Raw genomic sequence first — 22,712 nt, 5'->3', positions numbered from 1 at the left:
AATTATTCAGGATGCAGATAAAGCTAAAAAGTGATTTGGCGACGCAGATCAGAACGATAATCGCTCACCGTGGCTCATAAGATGGAGTCAAGGCCCACAGTCCAGTTGGACATTCAGTATCAGTGCTGGACAGTATAATAGTATGATAATAGAATAATAATAGTTAATAAGGAAGCACATTGTGATTTGGCTGATCGGAGGCCTGTGTATCTCCCCTCCACAGGACGCAAGCAGAACCCCATGCGGTCCCCTCCTCCATGTTCGGCCGGGCGGGACACCCCGTGACTCTTCCATGGACGGCGAAAGGAAGCCACCCCTCCTCTGACGCCCCTCACCGCTCGAATCAAAGGTAACCCCGCTCCTCCGCGACCCGAAAAGAAAAGAGGAGGCGGGGGGTACAATGCCGGCCGGGCTCGGCGCGCTGCTCCTGGTGGCGATCTCCAGGGGGGTGGTGCTATCGCTGGGCGAGCCGGGCTTTGCCCGCAAGGACATCAAGATCGACGGCGACCTGGTGCTGGGCGGCCTCTTCCCCGTGCACGAGAAGGGCCTGGGCGCCGACGAGTGCGGCCGCGTCAACGAGGACCGCGGCGTGCAGCGGCTGGAGGCCATGCTCTTCGCCATCGACGAGATCAACGGCGACCCGGCGCTGTTGCCCGGGGTGACGCTGGGGGCGCACATCCTGGACACCTGCTCGCGGGACACCTACGCTCTGGAGCAGTCCCTGGAGTTTGTGCGGGCCTCGCTCACCAAGGTGGACGACGCCGAGTACATCTGCCCCGACGGCTCCTACGCGCTGCAGGACAACAGCCCCCTGGCCATCGCCGGCGTCATCGGGGGCTCCTTCAGCAGCGTCTCCATACAGGTAACGGCTAGCGGCCGCCTCCTCACTAAACGCACGCTAACTTCCTCATCCTTGGCTCTGTCAGCAGAGCAAGCAGCTATATGCAGAAATTAGCTGAATTATGTGAATTTCTTATCGATACTAGCGTCAGTGTAGCATAGTGGTAAGGAGTACGGCTGGTAACCAAAAGGTTGCCAGCTCGATTCCCCTCTGGGACACTGCTGCTATAATTGGGCAAGGTACTTAACTCAGAATTTCCTCAGTAAATATCCAGCTGTATAAAGAGATAACATGTCAAGGAATTGTAACCTAAGACAAGAGTGTCTGCTAAATGCCAGTAATGTAATGATACTGGACAATATTTTTTTGCTCTCAGAGATAAATGCTTGGAATAGCATGCAAGTATTGGTAGTGGAAGCAGTGACACAGAGTTCTCTAGCACTCTAGGGTCTAGATTGTAGACAAAATGATAGGCCTAGCCGAGCAAAAAAGGCCTGTTCCCCTCATTAAACATATTACTTTTTTAACTTAACTTTTTAACTTTAACTTATTACATTTTTATTACTGTAATCAGAAAGCTTGTTTTGGTGTGCAGTATGTGTTCGGTCAATTGATTTACCGTGAACCTGTATGTTAGGTATTGTGTTTTTTATATAAATGTAGCTCCACTAAATATGAAACATGAATACAGTGACAAACTCCATTTTAGTTCTCATTCATCACAAGCTCCAAGCTACGGCCGCCGCAGCAATCAGCTGGGCCTTTGACTTTGATCCCGACCTCGCAAACTGTCGAGGGCTCGCGGGCGAAAATCAATTCAAACGCCTCAAAGTCATCATTTACTTTGTTCTGCTCCTCGGCGTGAACCGCGGCCCCCGAAAGATCTCCGCTGGGGAGCTCGTGCTCCTTCGAGGGGCTCGTGCGCAGGGAGACCTTTGCCGCCGTTCAGCGCGAAATAACTAGTGTGTTATTTACTCGGTCCGTTCCTGGGAGAATGGCACCGCCATTGTCTGTGCCTCACGGGCCTGCAGAAATCCTCCCAGCACCCTCAGCCATTTTCGCAGATTACTCCCTATTATTATAGCAATGTTGCCCCGCCGCATTCGCGGCTCTGGTACACGGAGTGACGGAATTTGCATAGTTTTGCATAAAACCCCTTCTCCCTCTCCCCCCGATGGCGCGGAGCACAAAAGAACCCCCCCCCCCCCCCCTTATCTGCTCCGGAATCCGTCATTTGGGCGCTATTCAAGATATCGCTTCCCGCTCCCCCCCGGGCGAGAGCCGCGCGTGGAGCCTGACCTCAGCCCACCCTCCCCTCAGATAGCCATTGTTATCCATCACTCGCGTCTCGTCGCAAACAATCAGGCCCCTGTTTTTTCTGCACTCCGCTGTTGCTCCTGCTCGTTCTGTCTTTCGCCTCTCCTCCCGGCAGCTGCGTCCGTGAGGACACGTTCATTTTGTTCCGCACGACTTTTTCGTCCCCCCCCCCCCTCCGCCTTCTGAGCCACGGGGGGGGTCGTTTCGGCACGCGGGTGAAGCCGGGAGGGATTCGCCATTTGGCCGTGCAGATCAGAATCGTGACAGCTAGCGGCAGGTCACACACTGGAGTCACTGATCAGAACGCAGTTTGCTCCCATGATGCAAATTAAAATACAGTACTGGTGCTACTTTAATAGTTTGCTACTTTAATAGTTCAATGCTGAGTGACAGTCTCTTCCAGCATTTTCTCCTGTTTCAAGGAAGCAGGCTCTGACATTGAACAGAGTCAGTATAGCGTTATCCAAAAGTACAACACGTCTTTAGCAAGCATCATCAGATCTGATTATAAGACTATGTGTGTCAAAACAGAAATGGTGCACTCCTTAATATTCCCCATATACTGTAACTTATATGGTTTACCAGGCTGGCCAGACCAGACTAACATGAAATTATATCTGAGATCATAGCTGAAATGCACATTGCTGCTTGCTATTAGTTATTCATTAAAAACAGGCTGCAAACAACTTAAAAAGAGCAGTTCTCTGCGGCACCACTGTTGTTGCTGTGATTTTGCAGAATGGTAAATGGGCTTGTAATGCAAGTGGGGTGAGTCAATCAACAGTACAGGAGAATGTTGGATGTGTCAGAAACATTCAATGTTGTTTCAAACTCACAAGGACGTGATTTGTTGACCCCCTTCGTTCTGCCCCCCCCAGGTGGCAAACCTGTTGCGACTCTTCCAAATCCCCCAGATCAGCTACGCCTCCACCAGCGCTAAGCTAAGCGACAAGTCCCGCTACGACTACTTCGCCCGCACCGTGCCACCAGACTTTTATCAGGCCAAGGCGATGGCGGAGATCCTGCGCTTCTTCAACTGGACGTACGTGTCGACGGTGGCGTCGGAGGGCGACTACGGCGAGACGGGCATTGAGGCCTTCGAGCAGGAGGCCCGCCTGCGCAACATCTGCATCGCCACCTCCGAGAAGGTGGGCCGCTCCAACGCCAAGAAGTCGTACGACGCCGTGGTGCGGCAGCTGCTGCAGAAGCCCAACGCCAAGGTGGCGGTGCTGTTCATGCGCAGCGACGACGCCCGCGAGCTTCTGGCCGCCGCCGCCCGCCTCAACGCCTCGCTGGTCTGGATCGCCAGCGACGGCTGGGGGGCGCAGGAGAGCATCGTCAAGGGCAACGAGCACGTGGCCGACGGCGCCATCACGCTGGAGCTGGCCGCCCACCCCGTGCGGGAGTTCAACCGCTACTTCCAGCGGCTCAACCCCGCCAGCAACCGGCGCAACCCGTGGTTCAAGGAATTCTGGGAGCAGAAGTTTCAGTGCGCGCTGGGGGGAGGGGGAGGGGGAGGAGGGGACGGGGACCGGGCGCGGGCAGCGTGCGAGCCGCACCTGGCCATCGACGAGTCCAACTTCGAGCCGGAGTCCAAGATCATGTTCGTGGTGAACGCCGTGTACGCCATGGCCCACGCCCTGCACAAGATGCAGCGCACGCTGTGCTCCAACACCACGCAGCTGTGCGACGCCATGAAGGCCCTGGACGGCAGGAAGCTGTACCGGGACTACCTCCTCAACATCAACTTCAAGGGTAAGTCATCCGGAACCGAACATTCAGGGAGCCTTCGGGGGGGGGGGGGGCGCTCCGGGGAAACGCTCCCGGCTGCGGCGTGACTGTGCGATTCACTTAATCTGCATTCGTTTTAATAGCCGAGCGAGCTGCAAGGTTGCGGCTCCAAACATATCGGGTTACACGGGAGTGTTTTCTCAATAACGAGACTGATTAGTTTGCGGGTGCCGCGTTCTCTTGGCGCTCGGGGAGTGGAAGGTGTGAATGGACTGAAACGTTCTAGCCTGAGCTTTGAAAAGCTCATGGCCAAACATGCTCCTTTTGCTGCTAATCCATAACAGATAACGGTAAGCACACGCAGAAGAACTCCCGGTGTGAAGGTCCCTTTTCAGCTGAGGAAAATGCAGTCCCAGTCCTGGAGAGAGGCAGGGGAAATGCGGCGTGCTTTGCAGAGAGAGGGAGGGAGAAAGAGAGAACGGGAGAAGGAGAGAGAGAGAAAGAGAGGAGAGGGGGGGGAAAGAACTGAATTGAGTTAGAGGGAGGGAAAGAGAGGGAGAGTTAGAGACAGGAAGCGAAGAGGAGGGAGACAGAGATAGGGAAGAAAACAGAGAGAGAGGTAAAGATAGATAGAGAGAGAGTTAGAGAGAGAGGTAGACTGGGAGACAGAGATGGAGAGAGTTAGAAAGAGAGAGGTAGAGAGGGAGACAGACATGGAGGGAGTTAGAGAGAGAGAGAGGGTTAGAGAGGTAGGGAGCGAGACAGAGAGAGACAATTAGAGAGAGAGGTAGGGAGGGAGACAGAGAGAGAGAGAGGTGTGAAGAGAGAGAGAGAGAGAGAGCGAGAGAGAGAGGTAGGCAGGGAGAGATAAAGCAGTGGAAGTGCAGGAGTGGGACAGGATGCGTCAGCAGTTGATTCTCTTTGAACGCCATCTTCATATTTCAAGCAGCAAATCAAAGGCTGTGGGCCCGAGTCTGGCACGGCGGTGTGAGAGGCAGCATCCAGCTCGCAGGGGCCGACGCTGGGGGGGGGGGGGGCTGGAAACGGCGCGCGGACGGCCCCTCCCGCACCTCATTCCCACCCTGTCACTGAGACTGCTCTCTGCCGCCTCGGTCCCCAGCGCCCCATCTGACCCCGCTCTGATCTGAGATCAGTCTTTCATCTTTATCCGCGGCTTCCGTTAACGCTTCAATAGACAGTGGCTTAGAAAATAAGAAGGAGAAAGCAAATGGGTAGAGTAAAGGATAGTGCTAAGGCTTGCTTAAGAATGACAGTGAGCAACCGTGCTACTGGTGCTGCTACTGATGATGATGATGATGATAATGATGATGATGATGATAAACCAAACTCATCCTCTGCAATCTGACAGCTTTCTTTGCTGCTGCTGCTGCTGCTGTTTACATCTGTTATGTTATGCGCAGCTCGAGCAGGTTGATGGTTTAAAAAGTCCCCAGGTGACCGACTGGCTTTTTGATGGGAAAGCACAGAAATGAACTGTAGAACCGCAGCATAAATATTTGAGAGTGTGCTGTTTGTTTGAATCAAGAAATTATTTCTGCAGAGAGTGCAATTTCGCTTACATTTTCATGCATATCCATTCATATGTTCCTTGCTCCACAGGTTCTCAGTCATAAATCTGACATCATGCTAAACCAAGCTTCAAGTCCAATGACATGCAAACATTAGACTCCACAGACAAGTGCCACAGTATTATTCATTTATTTGTCAGATTCCGTTTGACATATATATATTAACCATAAATATATATGAAGTCCTAAATGGTATGCATCAATACTGTGTGATATTTGCTTGAGATAATCACATCAAGCACTTAGCTCAAAAGTGTAAGAGCATCTAGACCTTACACCCTCACTTTAGGAGTTCCTCACCCTGTGTCTTTTGCCACACTGCCCTCCTCATGTTAAACACTACCTTTCCAATGAAAGGAAATCCCAGGCTGACATTGTGCCCTGTGTAATTGTAAGGGATGATATTATATAATGATATATATGGTATATACAGTACCAGTCAAAAGTTTGGACGCACCTGATTAAGGTAATGGAAAACATGCATTCTAAGACATTTAGATCTTTGGTCTCATAGACTTATGCTTAAATGCTTGAAATTTGTTCCTTAGAGAAACATAAATTGTGACGTTGATGCCTATGCATGTTTTAATTTAAAAAATGGCTATTTTGAAGAATCTAAGATAATTTTGATTTGTTTATAACACTTTTTGGTTACTGAGTAATTCTGTTTGTGTTATTTCATAGCTTTGACGTATTTGCTATTATTCCCAAATGTGGAAAACAGTAAGAAATAAAGGAAGAAAAGTGTGTCCAAACTTTTGACTGGTTGTGTATAAAGGGAGGACAGCGATGGGGAGGAGACGGGATTTCTTCAGGGTTCACCGGCAGATCAGACTGAGACCGCCACGAACGTGTTTCCACTCCAGCATCGATTCCTATCCGGCGCGGTGCAGCGCAGCGTGGCTAACAAAGGCCGCCTACGTGCTTTCCCACAATGCATCTGCTAACCGCAAGATCTAAAGCGGCGCACAGTCCCGTCATCCACCAATGGTTCTGCCTGGAAAAAAGGCTGCCATGATAACATATGACAACATATACACATAAAGCTTTTGTGGATTGAAATTTTTTTCACCCCATGCTGAAATGCTAGTTTTATTGTTGACATTCTGTACAGCACCATCAGACCTGCGTGATTTCTCAAAGAAGCAGAAAGATAACGTAGATGCACAAGAATTTGAAGAGCCGTTGCAGTAATTCCGCTTTGTGAATGGTATACCTGCAAATTATCCCAGCCAAACCGTATCCCAATCACCAATGGAAGGAGTGACCCGAAAAACACCCCCGCGGTGTTCTGCACCTACCGCACGGAGGGATCTGTTCTGGAAGAGCCGGCTCAAGCTGCTGCCGCTCTCGCTATTTCATTTTCCAAGAAATATCAGACACCCGCGGCCCACACGCTTCCAGAGCCATCTCTCACCCTCCCCCGATCGGCAGCGCTCAGCGAAGCCCCAGCTCAAATAAAAATCTGATTTATACCCCTTTCCTTGCACTTTTATTGTCTGTGTGGCTAATGTTTCTGTGCTGCGCCGTGTTACTATTGAAAGCTGAAGCGAAGCAGCCGGAGGGCAATATTGAGCTGAGAGCTTAATGGTAAGCTGCCAGCAAACTTCGCCCCCCTCCCCCACCCCCACCCGCGCTCGAAGACAAGTCTTCCCACTCGAAGCTTTGAGGAAAGTAATTTTTCTCCCCCCATCCTCCAGTTAGAGGAATGGCTACGCAGCTCTGTATAACCGGGCCTGCTGGAGCTGGGGCTAGAACCAAACGGCCGAGCTTTGGCCAATGCACAGACCAACAGTCCTAAACCCACCCTGGTCTGAGCGAGTTTTAACATGTGCGCTCCAGAGAGAGGGACTCCTTTACAATTAAGCGTCCCTGACGTACATGTAAACTGTTACAAGTGTGTGACTTCTACCGCCGGTGTCCGCGCGTCAGATGAAGCGTCTCAAGAGGGAGGCGTCTCCAACATCGGGATCGTCAGAAAGAAATAAATAAAGTTACGACTGGTATGCCGCGGGCAGCCCAATGTGTAAAACGTGTGAAAACCGGTGCGAACATTTGAAACCTGCAGCGATATGATATCCCTGCTTCTCAGATTCCTGGCTGTGAAGCGGCTATGTGGCAGACCGTGCCGAGCAAACCGGCAGTGGGTGGAGAGTGCTAAAAAAAAAAAAGAAACACAACCAAACAGGCTACTCACAGGCTTGTGCTCATTTGGCAGGAATTTATGCCGTTTTATCTGATTATGTTCGTTTTTCTGTCAGTGACATGATATGTACAGTGTGGGAAGACCAAAGGAAGAGATGAAATGCATGGACCGGATAAACAACTACTGTACACTGTTCACATAGTTACACGTGTTTGCTTATTTCCGTCTGAGATTCACAAATGCATATTCATATTCACTTATGCATAGTTCGAAAATAATAACTACAGTATCTAATAAGGAACTTTACTGTTCAATTTCTTTCCTTTTATGTTCTGCAACAATGCCTTTGGACTTGGAACAAAATCAAACCGTGATAACTTCAGTGACCGTTTATGGTGAGGGATCCCGGTAAACATGGAATTAATTTTAAAATTAGTCTCATCAACGCTTTTTCTTTTCAGCACGCATTCCGCAGGATGGTGTGTTTTGAATCGTGTTTCGTGAGAGTGATTAATTGCCAGCAATAAACGAGCGCCCCTTTTCCTGACCTTGCACATGCATGGATGATACGATGATTTACGATACCAAATTCCAATTATCTACATGTCTGATTACATAGAACATTTCCGAGACGTTTATCGGGTTGCTCAACTGTGGTCCTCGCGTGGGATCGCTCCAACGTTACGGCTCTCGGCGCGCGCGCGTGTGAACGCGTTAGACGTGATCATCAATGACCTCGCCCTTCGGTGATGCGTGGGCTTAATGGCTTGCTCTAGAACGTTCTAAATCTCGTGCCAGATTCTCCAGATATGCGCTCTACACGGGAAGTGTTTTGCAGATAATAAACTACGCAGGCCCGCTGCTTGTCTGCGAAGGTTTAAAAAGCTGCAAGTGAAGAGAGCAGAAGGGCCTTCCCTTGCGAATTGTAAATGAAAAAAGAGTCAAGAGTTTTAGCCTGTATTTGATCAAGCATGCTATGAATAGCCTTAGATACTTAACATCTTTAGCAAAATAGGCATGTCGCCTAATTATATGTTCAGTGTTCAGCCTTGAATGGAAAATATGTATTGTGATCCTTTAGGGAGCAGAGGGGGGAAGAGAGGGGAGGGCGGGGGTGGGGTGGGGGGGGTGTTTATTTTACAAATCAGCACTGTTATTATGCAAGTCAGTGAGTAAATGGCTGTGCAGTAGGAAACGGCGAGAATAAAAGGAAGACTCGATGTGCTCTCATTTGTGCTGCAGATTATCTGAGCCAAAAGAGAGCCTCATAGTGTGCCCTCCAGTTACATTTGCATCAGAGCGAGGCCAGCATGCCGCTATGTTCCTGGAGGCCCACACCGCCGCTGTTCAACCTCACCTCCTAATTACACAATTAGCTCAATTGCTTACACAGTATGAGGTTTTTAATACTTTTTCCTTTTCTTTTTTTTTTTTTTTTTTTTTTGCAAACGGTAAGCCGTAGCTGGATTGGACTGTACACCGTGCTCGAGAAAGACTGCCGCAGTGCATGTTGGGAAACGCCCGGCGCAAACGGACCGAGCTAATTAATGGGCCGGACTGACGGAGTCAGTGGAACAGGTCTCAACAAAAGCTACTGTGCACGAGACCCTCCAGGAATTCAGTTGGGCGCTTGCCGGGTAGAAGGAAAAAGCCCTTATGCAGCTTTATCATGAATTCGGGATGGGACTACAGAGCACCATTCCCCGGAGAAAGGAACCCCTGCACAGAAGCACGGGTCACAGCGAGCACTGCTTCCAAGCAGCTACAGCCGCACGGCTAAGATGGCAGATGCACCTTAATCAGGTGGCTTACTGTACGTTACAGTCTTCATATTCCCAGCAGATGCCCGTCTCCACAGTGAATTACACAGCCTATATTTTTATACATTCTACATTCACCCGTACAAAGCAGGATCTTTACTGCTGGAAGCCTGATTCCAGTTAAGGACCTTGCTCAAAGGTACTTTCTAGAGCATAAGCCCTCGAGGGGATTTGAACCTGTGGCTCAAATGGTCTCATAAATGGCCACAAATTGGCAGTGTAGTAAAGTGGTAAGGAGTATGACTCGTAACTGAAAGGTTGGTGGTTCGATTAGCTACTGTGTCACTGCTGTGTGTTACACTTGGGAAAGGTACTTAACCCAGAATTGCCTCTGTATAAATGAGTAATGTGGAAAAAAAAAACTGCAACCTGTTTAACTCGTTCTGGATAGGAGCTAAATGCCAATAACGTTACTCCATCGATTCTACATATTCAACACTGCTATTGTGGTAGATACAGGACTAAGGCAGGTGTGGGGGGAGGGTCTGGGTGAGTAGGGCACCTCACACCTGTGGGGGTCTCACAGTGCGGGAACAAGGAAGGGTACAAACACACACACACACACAAAAAAAATGGGAGTTGAAGGCTACCGTCAGAGATTTGAGCGGAGCGCTTGACTGTGCACACGGAGCATCTTAAGAGGAGCTGCAGGAGCCGAGCTCGGGCTTTGAAGTGTCGAGAACGACAGACTTTATTTACTTCCCTTCCTCCGCCCCGCCGGCCGCGTTTCGGGCGCTGCACCGTGCCGGGACGCCTCGATCACGTAGCGGCAGAGAGGAAGTGGCAGCGAATCGGCGCTCGCGTCGGCAAACAATCCTTTCTTTGCTGCCTTCAAGCTGACTGGCATTTAGGTGCTCTTCACAAAGCCTGACAACCTCGCATTGTATACACGCGGGCATTCATATGTAAAGGGAGGATTTTCAGATCAGCCGCTTACAAATAACAAGGCATCCTTTTCCGCTCATTCAGCTTTCAATCTCCTGTGCTTCTCATGTCATGTCTCTCCAATCTGCTGTACAGGGTGAGGTTTTAGCCGCTCTTACCTGCCGTGGCTAGACAGTGTGCAGGTTTTTCACATTTCTGCCCTTAAGGTTTTGGGAAATTGAAAAAAGCATGACCACGATGTGGCTGCTTTATTCTGTTAATTGTAATCTATATGGAAAGCATGTGTTTCCTAAATCAACTGTCCACTAGCTAACACCTATATGGTTATAATATAACCATATTGCTCCTGTCTAGGCAATATTATTCCATAACGTTTATGCCAAAAGAAGTACAGAAAGGTGTCACTGTAAGGGTACTGTACCATGGACAAATATCTCTGGAAAGCGAGTGTTCTTTGTCTCAGCAAATCACATGTGGGTTGCTAAATAGGAGCCTAAACATCAGATTAGATTCTCACAGTAACAGTGCCTCATCCAGACAGCTGGCATATAGCCACTCTTTGCCACATGCACATGCTCAGATGTTTGCAGTGAGAATATTCTACTCTTCCCTGTTTGAGTAAGCATTACAGGCTGACCCCTGTGTTGCTGGCAATGTCCAGAGGTACAGCTCCATCGGTACCATGCTCAACACTGTTTAACTTAACAAGGCCAAGACTGATGACATGAGTACATGTTATTCCATTTTACAGCCTGAAAGCTTGTGTGTTTCATATGAAGGTAACGCTTGTAATAACTCACCTTCATCCATCTTCGTGGACAGTACAGGGCCCTTAAATTGGATGGTCCTTGTTCCTGGTGGACAAATATCAGACTGGTTACCTATAAGCCAGCCAGAAAACAGGGCTATATTATCCCGCAGACCAATTACCCAAAAGACACTCAGGAGCTCAAAGCTGTGATCATGTCCTTGAGATAAGAAAGACCATATCATGAAATGAAAAATTGCTCACGTTGGAGGAAAAAATAAATCTGTTACATCAGATGTCTAATATATAGCTAACAAGAAATAGTACTAGAATAACAATATGCAGCATACACATATGTCTATTAAATAAGCCATGATCAAAGCCTCTAACTCGTGCCTATTGAACTACCAGTCATTTTGAATCAAGCATCACACCTGCCTTATTGTTTGGAAAAGAATGATCATATCACCCCTTTGGGTGAGGGGTGGGGAGCTGGTGCATTTCCTTTGTTGTTTGCAGTTTCAGCATCTTGTGATGTTGTTTTGAGAAGTTCCCTCCTCTAGCAGAGCACTCACACACCTCTTCCCCAGTGAATGTTTTCAGGGTCAGCTTGAACCCCCCCCCCCGTGATGATCATGGTGTAGTCTTGTGACAGACAGATGTCACTTCCTGGAACTAACAGGAAATGACTTGACACAGAATGCTTTCCCTCCTTGTTCAAAGTTTGGGCTTGCTTTAGGTTCTACTAGATGTACATACATTAATGATTTTCTCTTCTGACACCTTACCCAGTGCGGTTCACATACCAAATCCCACATTTTATGCAGTGTGAAGATATTGAAATGGATATAGACTGTGGCATGTCGTCATGCAATGAGAGGAGACAGGGGTACAATGGGAGTGTCTCACAGGATATGAATCAGTTTAAGGTTACGAGCTTATTACCTTTAAACGGTGGGGTACTGTCGGGTAGATGTGATTCTATGGGATCCAGCAGCATTGCCAAGTTGTATTTCTCAGTGGACTTTCAAACTTACACTAACTTTGTTGCCCATATTTTTCCCCAAGCAACATTTTTTTGAAGCTATACTCCACCATCGTGCTGCACTGACAGGGTTGAAGCACTTGGTTTGATGTTCCTCTGTGTCGGAACCGTAAATTCTGTCGAATGTCAGCTTCAAATTAAAGATTTCTTGTTGCTGTTATCGATATTAAAGTTTGGTTTGGTTTTCCGCTGTTTCCCAGTCGCTAATTCTTACAAACCCCGGTAGAAAACGCCTTAAAACATGACCGTGTAATTATTTTTTTTTTCTTGAATCCACTCGATGTAGTTTGGGCATCTTTTTCTTTTTTACTCAAGATTAACACGTTTTCTCACCAGTTCAGTATCTGCACTTTAAGATTCAAGCAACCAAACTTTAGGTGTCAAAATATTTGATGTAGACAAGAAATTACCAACCATTTCCGATGTGAGGATGAGTCACAAACTTTGAATAACGTTGTCCTATTAGTAATATTACACTACTACAGTCTACGCCTCTGAAATTTGCCCAGTATTTCGACAAATGAAAGCTCCGGTGGCTTCAGATCTTGTAGTTTCCTGTGTCATTAGCGTCGGGCTTAGAATTTGCAGGTGACTTTTTCCTGGATGGTCCATCAAGATTATGGGCTCTTCTCTGTGCTCTGACTTTGCTGACGGGCGCATCACGCTTTCGGTCTGCCCTCGGGAGACAGGCAGCCTAACCGAAGCATGAAAATATGCTCACTCACACAGCCATAAATAAAATACACTCTACCATCATTACTTACTTGCAGACGATGATGCACATATAACAGTTAATTTTCTCAACACCAAGACCGCACGAGTCAGTACAGTAAAGCTTTGCATTTTTAAAGGAGGTGGACGTTATTGATCTGGAAGGCAGTGTTTTTATTTATATTACCTTGTGCAAATAGCGGATGAACTGTTACGCAACGGAATGTTTCCCATGGGTACCAAATTACGAATTCTGGCAGTATAAACACTGAAACTTCTAGCTGTCACTGCAAATTCAAATGATCTATTTGGGGCACAATTCCACTTGAGCAAAAGCATTAGCGTGGACAACTGCAATGTTTCTGTCACTTACAGAACTAATAGAATGCAGCGTGCCAAACGATCCATTGTGATAGTCCGCAATTCTGCGTTTACTAATTCAACATGGCACTGTCATCATAATTACACTTTGAAATAGTTAAATTACTGTGAAGGGTGTTAGTAGTGATCCAACTTGCCGCGACTGCTGAATTGTGGAACTGCAAAAAGACACAAGATCGATCTTCGACAGCAGACGTAATTCGATTATCTTTTCCCCATTGAAAACCCTCAGGACATGGCTTGGTTTCTGAAGAGCTTTATAAAAGATGTAATACTGCCATCTAGGGGTGGATAGACTGTGCTGATTAAAAATTGGGCTTGTGCCATGGGTAATGATCCTTTAATAAGTAATTAATTAGGGAATGTAAGTGCCTTTTGTACAACTGCTACCTCTAATTGTTGACTTCCTCCTGGTAGGTCTGTTTACTTTAAGATTTACTGTCGCACAGCGGTTACTCTGAAACCTGATACTTGTTAGCTTCAGTTAGATAGTGGCAGGCTGTTTCGGTGGGTTCTTTTGACTTCATTTGATAATATGTTTTGCACTGTTTCTTTTTAAGTGGCCTTGGATAAGATGCATCTTCTAAATGACAAAATGTAAATGTGAAGGTGTGATAATTCACATTTTAAGAATGCTAATAATTAATAAGCCAGAATGGTGCATTCACCGTCCTTGACCACTGTCACATCAGGCTTCCCTTTCTTCCCTGTCCCACAGGCAGTCGTTTCACTAAGTGTCCTATGATTCCATCCACACTCTTTCCACAGACATATACGCTGGGGGGATTAAATGCTACGGCACACAGCGTCATCCGCCATCATCTAGGGATAGTGGAGACTGGAGGGAGGACACGGGCTTATCCAATCCGAGCAGGATGGGGCTCTGGTGCTCCTGTCATTCTGCCATCCTCCGCGCCCCTGATTAAGGCTTGCACTGCGCCGCCACGCTGGTTCCATTTTCCCAACTGCGGCCTCCATCCGTAAAACAAATTTATCGAGCCAAACGGGTCAGAGCAGAAGCTTTTGTGTCTTTATCTATGTCAGTTTGGATTCTGTCTTCAAACACTGAACACCGTGTGATAATTCCCCGATCCGAATGGGCGTTGGGGACAGAGTTATACTCTGCCAGTGTGCCACAATGCAGGAAATTGATTTATTTTTGCATGAAGCAGATGGTGCTGGAGAGTGTGTTCTTTCAGATTTTAACAGTTACAGTATGTAGTTTCCTAATGCATTGTACTTGGAGCACATGTTGCAATACTACATTAATAAACTTAAATCCAAATTCAAATAGCATTAACCATCACGTATATACTGCTCTGTATATATAGTACTGTGCACTGTGGTGCTGCAGTTATCTAGTTATGCCCTTAAAGCTGTGGTTACTGTAAGTCACTGGTTCAGTATGTTGGCCCCCCTAAATGTGGTTTAAAATTCTCTGTCCCTCCTCATTTTGGCCAGGGAAGCAGAGAGCTGGAGTCACCACATGCTTATGTGGGCCAAGGGACCCAAAGCTGTTTTATCCTGTGCAACAACCTGGAGTGCTTGGCAGGGTTTCAGAAGTCCATTGATCCTGTTTCTCTGTGTGTGTGTGTGTGTGTGCACTGTACTCTGTGCTAGTGTGTGTGTGTGTGTGTGTGTGTGTGCTTGTGTGTGTGTGTTTCTGTGTGTGTTAGTGTGTGCTATGCTAGTGTGTGTATGTTTGTGTATGTGTGTGTTAGTGTGTATGTGTGTGTGTGTGCGTCTGTGTGTGTGTGCGCACCAGTGCTCCTCTTCTCTCCCTCCTGTCATTGGTCTGTCATGACTGGCAGGCTTCCCCCACCTGGCACCCCTTCAGGCCCTTCCAGGTGTTCCGTTTCACAGTTGCCATCGGCAACAAAGATGTATATAACATTCCCATAGCAGAAATACAGGGCTCAAACCAGTCAAACCAGAGTGTGCTTTGTCCTTATATTTGAGCAATAAAATCAAGCAAGTGTCAAGTTTTTCTTAATTTCTTCTGTTTCAGCTTCTCCTCAACGTTTTTTTTCCTCATCCTAGTGATTCCCAGACTTCCAAAACAGAAACAAAGTAATGAAACACTTGCTTAAATCTTTCACCGACAGATCTGTGTGGTGGTTAACTACCATGTCATGTCAATGTTTCCTCTCCTGTCATATTGTGGAGTTTTTATCAGTTTTCATATAAGTTTTTATCAGAATATCTTTTAACTTTTGAAAGTAGTGAGCTGCCAAGCAAGATGCAAATGAATTTTTAAAATAATGGTTTATCTTCCCTTTTTGTTTGGCATCTCCTATGTTTTCGATTTGATCCAAATTTTTCATCCAGTTTTCATTGAAGTTATTATAAATTCAGCCCGATATATGGTCATTCCACTTTATAAACATCTTACATCACTGCTGACGCCTATATCAAGAAAGATAAAACTAATGAAAAAAACACTAAACTGTCTCTGTTGGGCTTGGAAAAATGATACACACATAGATTTTTCTTATGACTTTTGTATACATATTTCACTTACTGTTTCCATAAAGGATGTATACCCATTTAGATAAGATATTAACCAGACAAATATATAATGGTTGCGAAATGAAAGATCTCTCAGTGACAAGAAAGGCAAACCTACTAATCGTGTTTACGAGGGAGTGACTGGAGTCGGGGCATTGTGGCAGGGGAGTGTCACCGGTGATTTATGGAGTTCATAAAAACTAAACCCCGCTTTGCTGACAAGCCCTTCTCAGGCGGTTCGTCAGCTGATCATAGCCGTCCCAGCACCAACGTGTCATGCAGTCTTCACTGTGTGGAAGTTCAAATCTTTACAGCTTCCCGCTGAGCAGAGGCTTTTATCTAGAGCGACTTGCATATCATCCATTCATACAGCTGGATATTCAATCAAGCAATTTGGGTTAAGTACCTTGCTGAAGGGTACAATGGCAGTCTCCCTACCTGGGCATTGAACATACAACCTATGGGTTACAAGCCCTACTCCTAATCGCTGCTTTACACTGCTACACCTTATGAGGTGAAAAGTCTTGGTGTTCCAGGAGAAAAAGGAGAAGAGGGCAAAGTGGGTGTGATGCATTAAACACAATGAGCCAGGCTTTCTGTTGAGAGGATCTCACACAGAGAGGTAGGGTTGTGACTAGGGGGTGCCCCCAGAGTGTGCGTCATGGTTTTACTGTAGATGTAGCACTCTCACTAACAGCGCGACAGAATTGAGTTCAGTTCCCCCCTCCTAATGTTCCATTAGCTGCAAACTCAGTGGAGAGCCGTGTTGTAACTCCATTACAATATGCCATCGTCTTTAACCTGAAGGGAGAGGCCCTGCTGATTTCCATCCACACCATCTGGTTCACAAAATATCTGCAGGCACAGTTTGGGATAGAAATATCAATGATAGTTTTTGCTCATGGTGTGATCTGAAAGCCACTGTTTGAGAGTGCTTTTCTGGAGTCCATTAAGTAGCCCTGAGTCATTGACCAGGCACATAAACATTACAACAGGGAAAACCTCTCTCGGACACAGAATAAAACAATCGTTTTACTGAAGGTATAAATATCACTGAAAGATATAACAGGAACATATCTGTGTAGGTGTCTTGTCTCATAATAGGTGACTCTTTCTCAAAGGGTACCCTTAAGCTGTTCTCTGGTAAACTCTCAACTTTGAATTATCTTGTAGAATTGATCGTCAGTTTGGCTTTGAAATTCATTTGAAGTTTTCTGGAGAAAGCCAATAGGTACTTGAAAATTGACCCCAAGGAAAGTGTTTAGTTGGACAAACCAAGCACGCGTCAAAGTCCATGTCAACACAATAATGATTTGTAAATGCTTTGTTAGCTAAACAAACACCCCCCCTGGGTTTTTTCCCCTATAGACTAGGTGCATGTTAAGTTATTTGATAGGCTTTATGTGACCTCTGGTTAGTATGTTGATTAAAGAAGGCGAATCAGGTGAAGTAACATTCCACACTCATGTGGTATGTGGATCTGTGTCCGGTATGATTTCCTGTGGACCTCACCTGCTTCCTGTTTCCTGTTGTAGCACCCTTCTCCCCGCCTGGGGTGGACAGCGTGGTGAAGTTCGACGCCTACGGCGACGGGGTGGGCCGCTACAACATCTTCAACTACCAGCGGAAGGCGGAGAAGTACGCCTACGTGCAGGTGGGCGAGTGGGCGGAGACGCTGTCCCTGAGCGGCGAGCTGGTCCACTGGCCACGGGAGGCGGCGGCCCCGCCCACCTCGCAGTGCAGCGACCCGTGCGCCCGCAACGAGATGAAGAAGATGCAGGCGGGCGAGTACTGCTGCTGGATCTGCACGCCGTGCGAGGCGCACGAGTACCTGGCCGACGAGTTCACCTGCGCACCCTGCAGCCCCGGGCAGTGGCCCAACGAGGACCTGACGGACTGCTACGACCTGCCCGAGGACTACATCCTGTGGGAGGACGCCTGGGCTGTCGGGCCTGTCGCCATCGCCTGTGTGGGCTTCATCTGCACCGCGCTGGTGGTGGGCGTCTTCATCCGCCACAACGACACGCCGCTGGTCAAGGCCTCGGGCCGCGAGCTGTGCTACATCCTCCTGCTGGGCGTCTTCATGTCCTACAGCATGACCTTCTTCTTCATCGCCAAGCCCTCTCCCGCCGTCTGCACGCTGCGCCGCCTCGGCCTGGGAACCTCGTTCGCCGTCTGCTACTCCGCCCTCCTCACCAAGACCAACCGCATCGCGCGCATCTTCGGCGGGGTGAAGGACGGCGCCCAGCGGCCGCGCTTCATCAGCCCCAGCTCGCAGGTCTTCATCTGCCTCAGCCTCATCTCCGTGCAGCTGGTGCTGGTGTCCGTCTGGCTGCTTCTGGAGGCGCCGGGGACTCGGCGCTTCACGCTCCCCGAGCGCCGCGAGACCGTCATCCTCAAGTGCAACGTGCGCGACTCCAGCATGCTGCTGTCGCTCTCCTACGACGTGGTGCTGGTCGTCCTCTGCACCGTCTACGCCTTCAAGACCAGGAAGTGCCCCGAGAACTTCAACGAGGCCAAGTTCATCGGCTTCACCATGTACACCACCTGCATCATCTGGCTGGCCTTCCTGCCCATCTTCTATGTCACCTCCAGCGACTACCGGGTAAGTAGACTACCTCTGTTCCAGAGCACGCATTTCCCTTGGTGAAATAGCTAGGCTTGGTACACAATACCAGACAAGACGGGCATAACCTTTACAGCAATGTGATGACTACTTATTAGCGGGTAAGTGCCTCCTTCCCACAGCGCGCGTTTCCCTTGGTGAACTGACTTCACTTGCCCACACAAATGGCAAAGCTTGGTATACAACACTAGACAAGAAGGGTATTTACTTTACAGTTATATGATTTATTATATGTTTGGAAATTCTTGTGTGTGATACAGCCTTCAGAACACACAACATGCAACATCTGGTGCATACATATACCCAACAGTAGGCAGTAATAGACAACACCACTATTTACATAAATACATCACATTATCATCATTATAAGGCACCTTTACCCCCACAGTGCGGCCTCTACCGGTATACGGGATGGGATATACGATTGGGTCTTAAATGCCTATAAGCCATCAGAACAATTCATGCTGTTCCTCCATTGTGGGGGATATGCAGGGATGGATATCTACAAATTCTTTCTGAGTAAACAAGCCCCAGCCAAAACGGAATTTTCAAAATGCAACATTTTTATACATTGCTACATCTCGTTGGTACCCAACGAGATTGTATTAGCATTTAATATTTCACCTCATGTATATGATAATCCTGAGAGTCTGCTCCCTGACGCACCGCTTTTTGCCGATAGACTGCTACGGACGGCATTCCGAAACTGCTGACGCCAACCCGAATTCAAAGCCGGCTAGAGTAGATGTGTAGTTTTTTTTTTTTTTTTTTTCTGAAGGCCGCAGTCAATGAAGTAAAAATAATTTAAATTTTCAGAAGAAGATCAACTCCTGGGAGTACTCAGGAGAGTGCTGATGTACGTGGAACCTTCTCTGTTGAAATCCTTTAAAAGTCTAATGTATTCGCGGACCAAAAAAAAGACAGAGAGGCTGTTTCATTATGCGTGTGCGGCAGAGTATATTTAATGCCGGCTCGACCTTGGAATATGAGAAAGCTGATTATTCGGGAACGAGGGACGATAAGAGAACACTCTACACCGGGCCAAGAGAGCAACAGCTACAGTAAGCTGTACAGATGATCTCACAGCACTCCACATAATCGCGGCCTGTAACCTTCACAGGTGAACAGCCGCAGTGAACAAGTGCGGGTTCCAGAGGCATACTTTCTCAAACCAAGGCCAACTGAAGCGGTATCCTCGGAGGCCGTAATATCCGATTATAAAATAACAGCATAGCACATAAGAGGATCATCATTCTGGTTCACGGTGGCTGCAGTGTGGTACAGTAGTAAGGAGCAGGGCTTGTAACCGAAAGGTTATTGGTTTGATTCCCCCCACTGCAGTGCTACTGTTGTACCCTTGGGAAGGGTATTTAACCCACAGTTGCCTCAATAGATATCTGGCTGTATGAATGGATAAAATTGAAACTGAAACCTACTGGTTGGACACACTTTTCTTTATTTTTACTATTTTCCACATTTTAGAATAACAGACATGAAGACATCAAAACTATGAAACACAAATGGAATTATGCCATGCCCAAAAAAGTGTTATAAACAAATAAAAACTAGATTGTATTTTAGATTCTTCAAAATAGCCAAAAAACATTTTTTTTAAATGAAAAGTCTTTGGAAGGACATTCATAAATAGGCACCAGCTTCACTATTCGTATCTGTCTAAGGAATGAATTTCAGGCATTTAAGCATAAGTCTTTAGATGTCTTTGACCGCATATTTCCCATTATCTTAATCAGACATGTCCACACTTTTTACTGGTACTGTATGTACAATAAAAGTGTCTGATTAATGTCATTACTGTAATGTAACGTAACGAGCGTAATGTAGTGACACGCGTTTGTTATCTTGCCCCCCCCCCCCAGGTGCAAACGACTACCATGTGCATATCGGTGAGCCTGAGTGGCTTCGTGGTGCTGGGCTGTCTGTTCGCCCCCAAGGTCCACATCATTCTGTTCCAGCCGCAGAAGAACGTCACCAGCCACCGGCACAACCCCGCCCGCTTCAGCGTCAGCGGGCCCGCCACCACCTACTCTCACGGTGAGCCGGCCTGACGCCCCCTCCACACCTCCCTGTCCATCTCAGAACACACCGCTTCATTTCCATTCGAAGGAGCATTACATTACATTACAGCATTTAGCAGACACTCTTACCCAGAGCGGCTTCCAAATGAACGCATCACAATGCTAAGAGTAGTTATCGAAAAGTACTTTAGGAGGTCAGTAAGATACTGAGTTAAGTGCTAAACTAGTGTAGACTGTTTTTTTTAAGAGAAAATAGGGTTAGGTAGGATAGAAAGAGAGGAAGTTAAACTGGAGATAAAGCTTGAAAAGGTACACTTTCGCCTTGTTCTCTATCATACCAAAAATATAGTTTGGGTCACCGATCTAGTCTATTTTGTAGTTTCTTACACAGCATGTTGAGGTGTGAAGTGACTGAAAGACAAATTATAGGACTATATTATATGTTATTATATGTCATGTTATGATATATAGAAATAAAAGTGGTAACACTTACTTAAAATTACTTACACTCTTCACAATTAAGGACAAGTGCATTTAATTGCAGTTGGATTAAAGGCCTTTGTGAAGAGTTTGATAATTTCACTCGTGGTGATTCTTTACTGAAGTAACACTAATTATCCTGACATCCTCATAGGATACATTCGTACTGTATTTCCTGAGGTGAGCACACGCTTTCAAACGGAAAAATTTTGAAAGTCAGTTTGTGTTAATTTCTAATCATAGATTAGCAAGCCTAATACCCAGAGACGAGAATAGTTTACCCAGGTGCAGTTCAGACGTCTTAAAAAATGACTCAGAGGAAGTGTTTGATTGTTGTTTGTGGTTTGTCTGAGTGAGAAATGTACTCAGGGATGGTGTGTGTGTGGGCCGGGGGGGTGTAATCGCAGGCAGATTACGTCAAAGAGCTCACAGCTTAGATGACACTAAGGTGACACCACCTTGCATGGGGCGGATGAGGACACCCATGGGGCTGCGCTCTGACATCTCCCTCTTCCTTTCCAGCATCTGCGGGCGCCCACTACGTACCCACCATCTGCAATGGCAGGGAGATCGTCGACTCCACAACCTCCTCCCTGTGACCTCCGGACGACCTCCCCTCCTCCTCCCCCGCCCCATTTAGACTGTTAGCAAATTTGCACATATTGTGCACCTCCTGTGAACTAGTACCATTTATGTAGAAAGCGTGTATTAAATTATTTTTAAGGGCTGTACATAGTAACTGACATTGTTGTAGAAAGAGAGAAAAAAAACAGAGAAACGTTTTTAGGATGTTTTCCAGGATTTTGTTTTTTGATAGTTTTATTATGCTTTGTAAATAACCATTGAACTCCATTGCTATACGATACGTTTTTTTTTTTTCAACTGGATGTAGCAGTAACTGATTGATCTGCTACGCTGGCAATACTGAACAAACTCTTTTGGTCTTCTTCTTTGGTAGGCCTCGTTGTTATGATTAAGTATGCATTTTTATGTTGTATATAATATGTACATTACTTTTAACAGATGGTTTAACAGCACAAGTTTGACAGTATTACTCAGTTTTACCTGAAATGAAAAGACGAAACCAATTTATGATCCTTAAATTGTTAAAAAATTCAAATTAGCCCCACTAACTGTTAATCGGTGATGATAGCAACGTGGTAAAGATTTAATAACAATCATAAACCATAGACTCTCGCACGGAAACTAAGGTTACCATAACCTTCAAGGACACAGCTTTGGTTTTCTCACAATGAAAACGAAGCAGCACCTAACCAGTTACAATGCGACCTTTAGTAAAAATGTAATAATATTTAACAATGGCTTTTTGTGCCTTAACTTGTGTCTTGTAGTTTTATACGGAGGCTTTGTTATATTGTTTGTTTATGCGCATGTAGAATGAGGAGGCAGTGACTTGCCTCTGTACGGGCTGTTTACATTTGCAGAAACATAACTCCTGCATTTTGCGCTCAAATTTATACAATACCGCTTGTTTTTAGAGACGCAGGTGTGTCGAGCTGGTCCGACTCCCGCCAACATGGGGGGGCTGTTAAAACAACAGGCGTCAGCGTCTGGAGGAAACGTGAATGTCTTTGTGATCCACGTTAACCGCTTACAAAACAGAGATTTGGACGTGAGGCCAATGAATGTGCAAACTGGACAGGCAACGGTAACAGCAAGGTTAAGCAAACAAGAGACCTGCGAAAGGGGTATTCCCAAAGCCATTCACATTTATTAAATTATCATGACAACAAATAACAATTATAAATAGTTTTAACGGTACTTTGTACAACTCAGCTTTAATGTACACCACAATACAAAAAAAATATACAAAAAATGTGAACGTTG

The 22,712-nt window shown here is 46.6% G+C and overlaps 1 protein-coding gene across 1 annotated transcript; it reads left to right on the top strand.

The window, feature by feature from the left end:
* The first annotated feature begins 227 nt into the window (after nucleotides 1-227).
* LOC118771846 (metabotropic glutamate receptor 3-like) lies at nucleotides 228-21,668 on the top strand. The gene is made up of 5 exons (XM_036519957.1): nucleotides 228-862; nucleotides 3,037-3,913; nucleotides 17,258-18,327; nucleotides 20,226-20,400; nucleotides 21,387-21,668. The coding sequence occupies exons 1-5, from the start codon at nucleotides 401-403 to the stop codon at nucleotides 21,461-21,463; spliced, it is 2,661 nt and encodes an 886-aa protein (XP_036375850.1). The 5' UTR covers nucleotides 228-400; the 3' UTR covers nucleotides 21,464-21,668.
* Nucleotides 21,669-22,712: the final 1,044 nt, after the last annotated feature.

This window comes from Megalops cyprinoides, chromosome 25 (genome assembly GCF_013368585.1).
Source record: "Megalops cyprinoides isolate fMegCyp1 chromosome 25, fMegCyp1.pri, whole genome shotgun sequence".
In the NCBI taxonomy this organism is placed as follows: Eukaryota; Metazoa; Chordata; class Actinopteri; order Elopiformes; family Megalopidae; genus Megalops; species Megalops cyprinoides.
The sequence above is the reverse complement of the archived record's forward strand: the minus strand, read 5'-3'. Positions and strand labels throughout refer to the sequence as shown.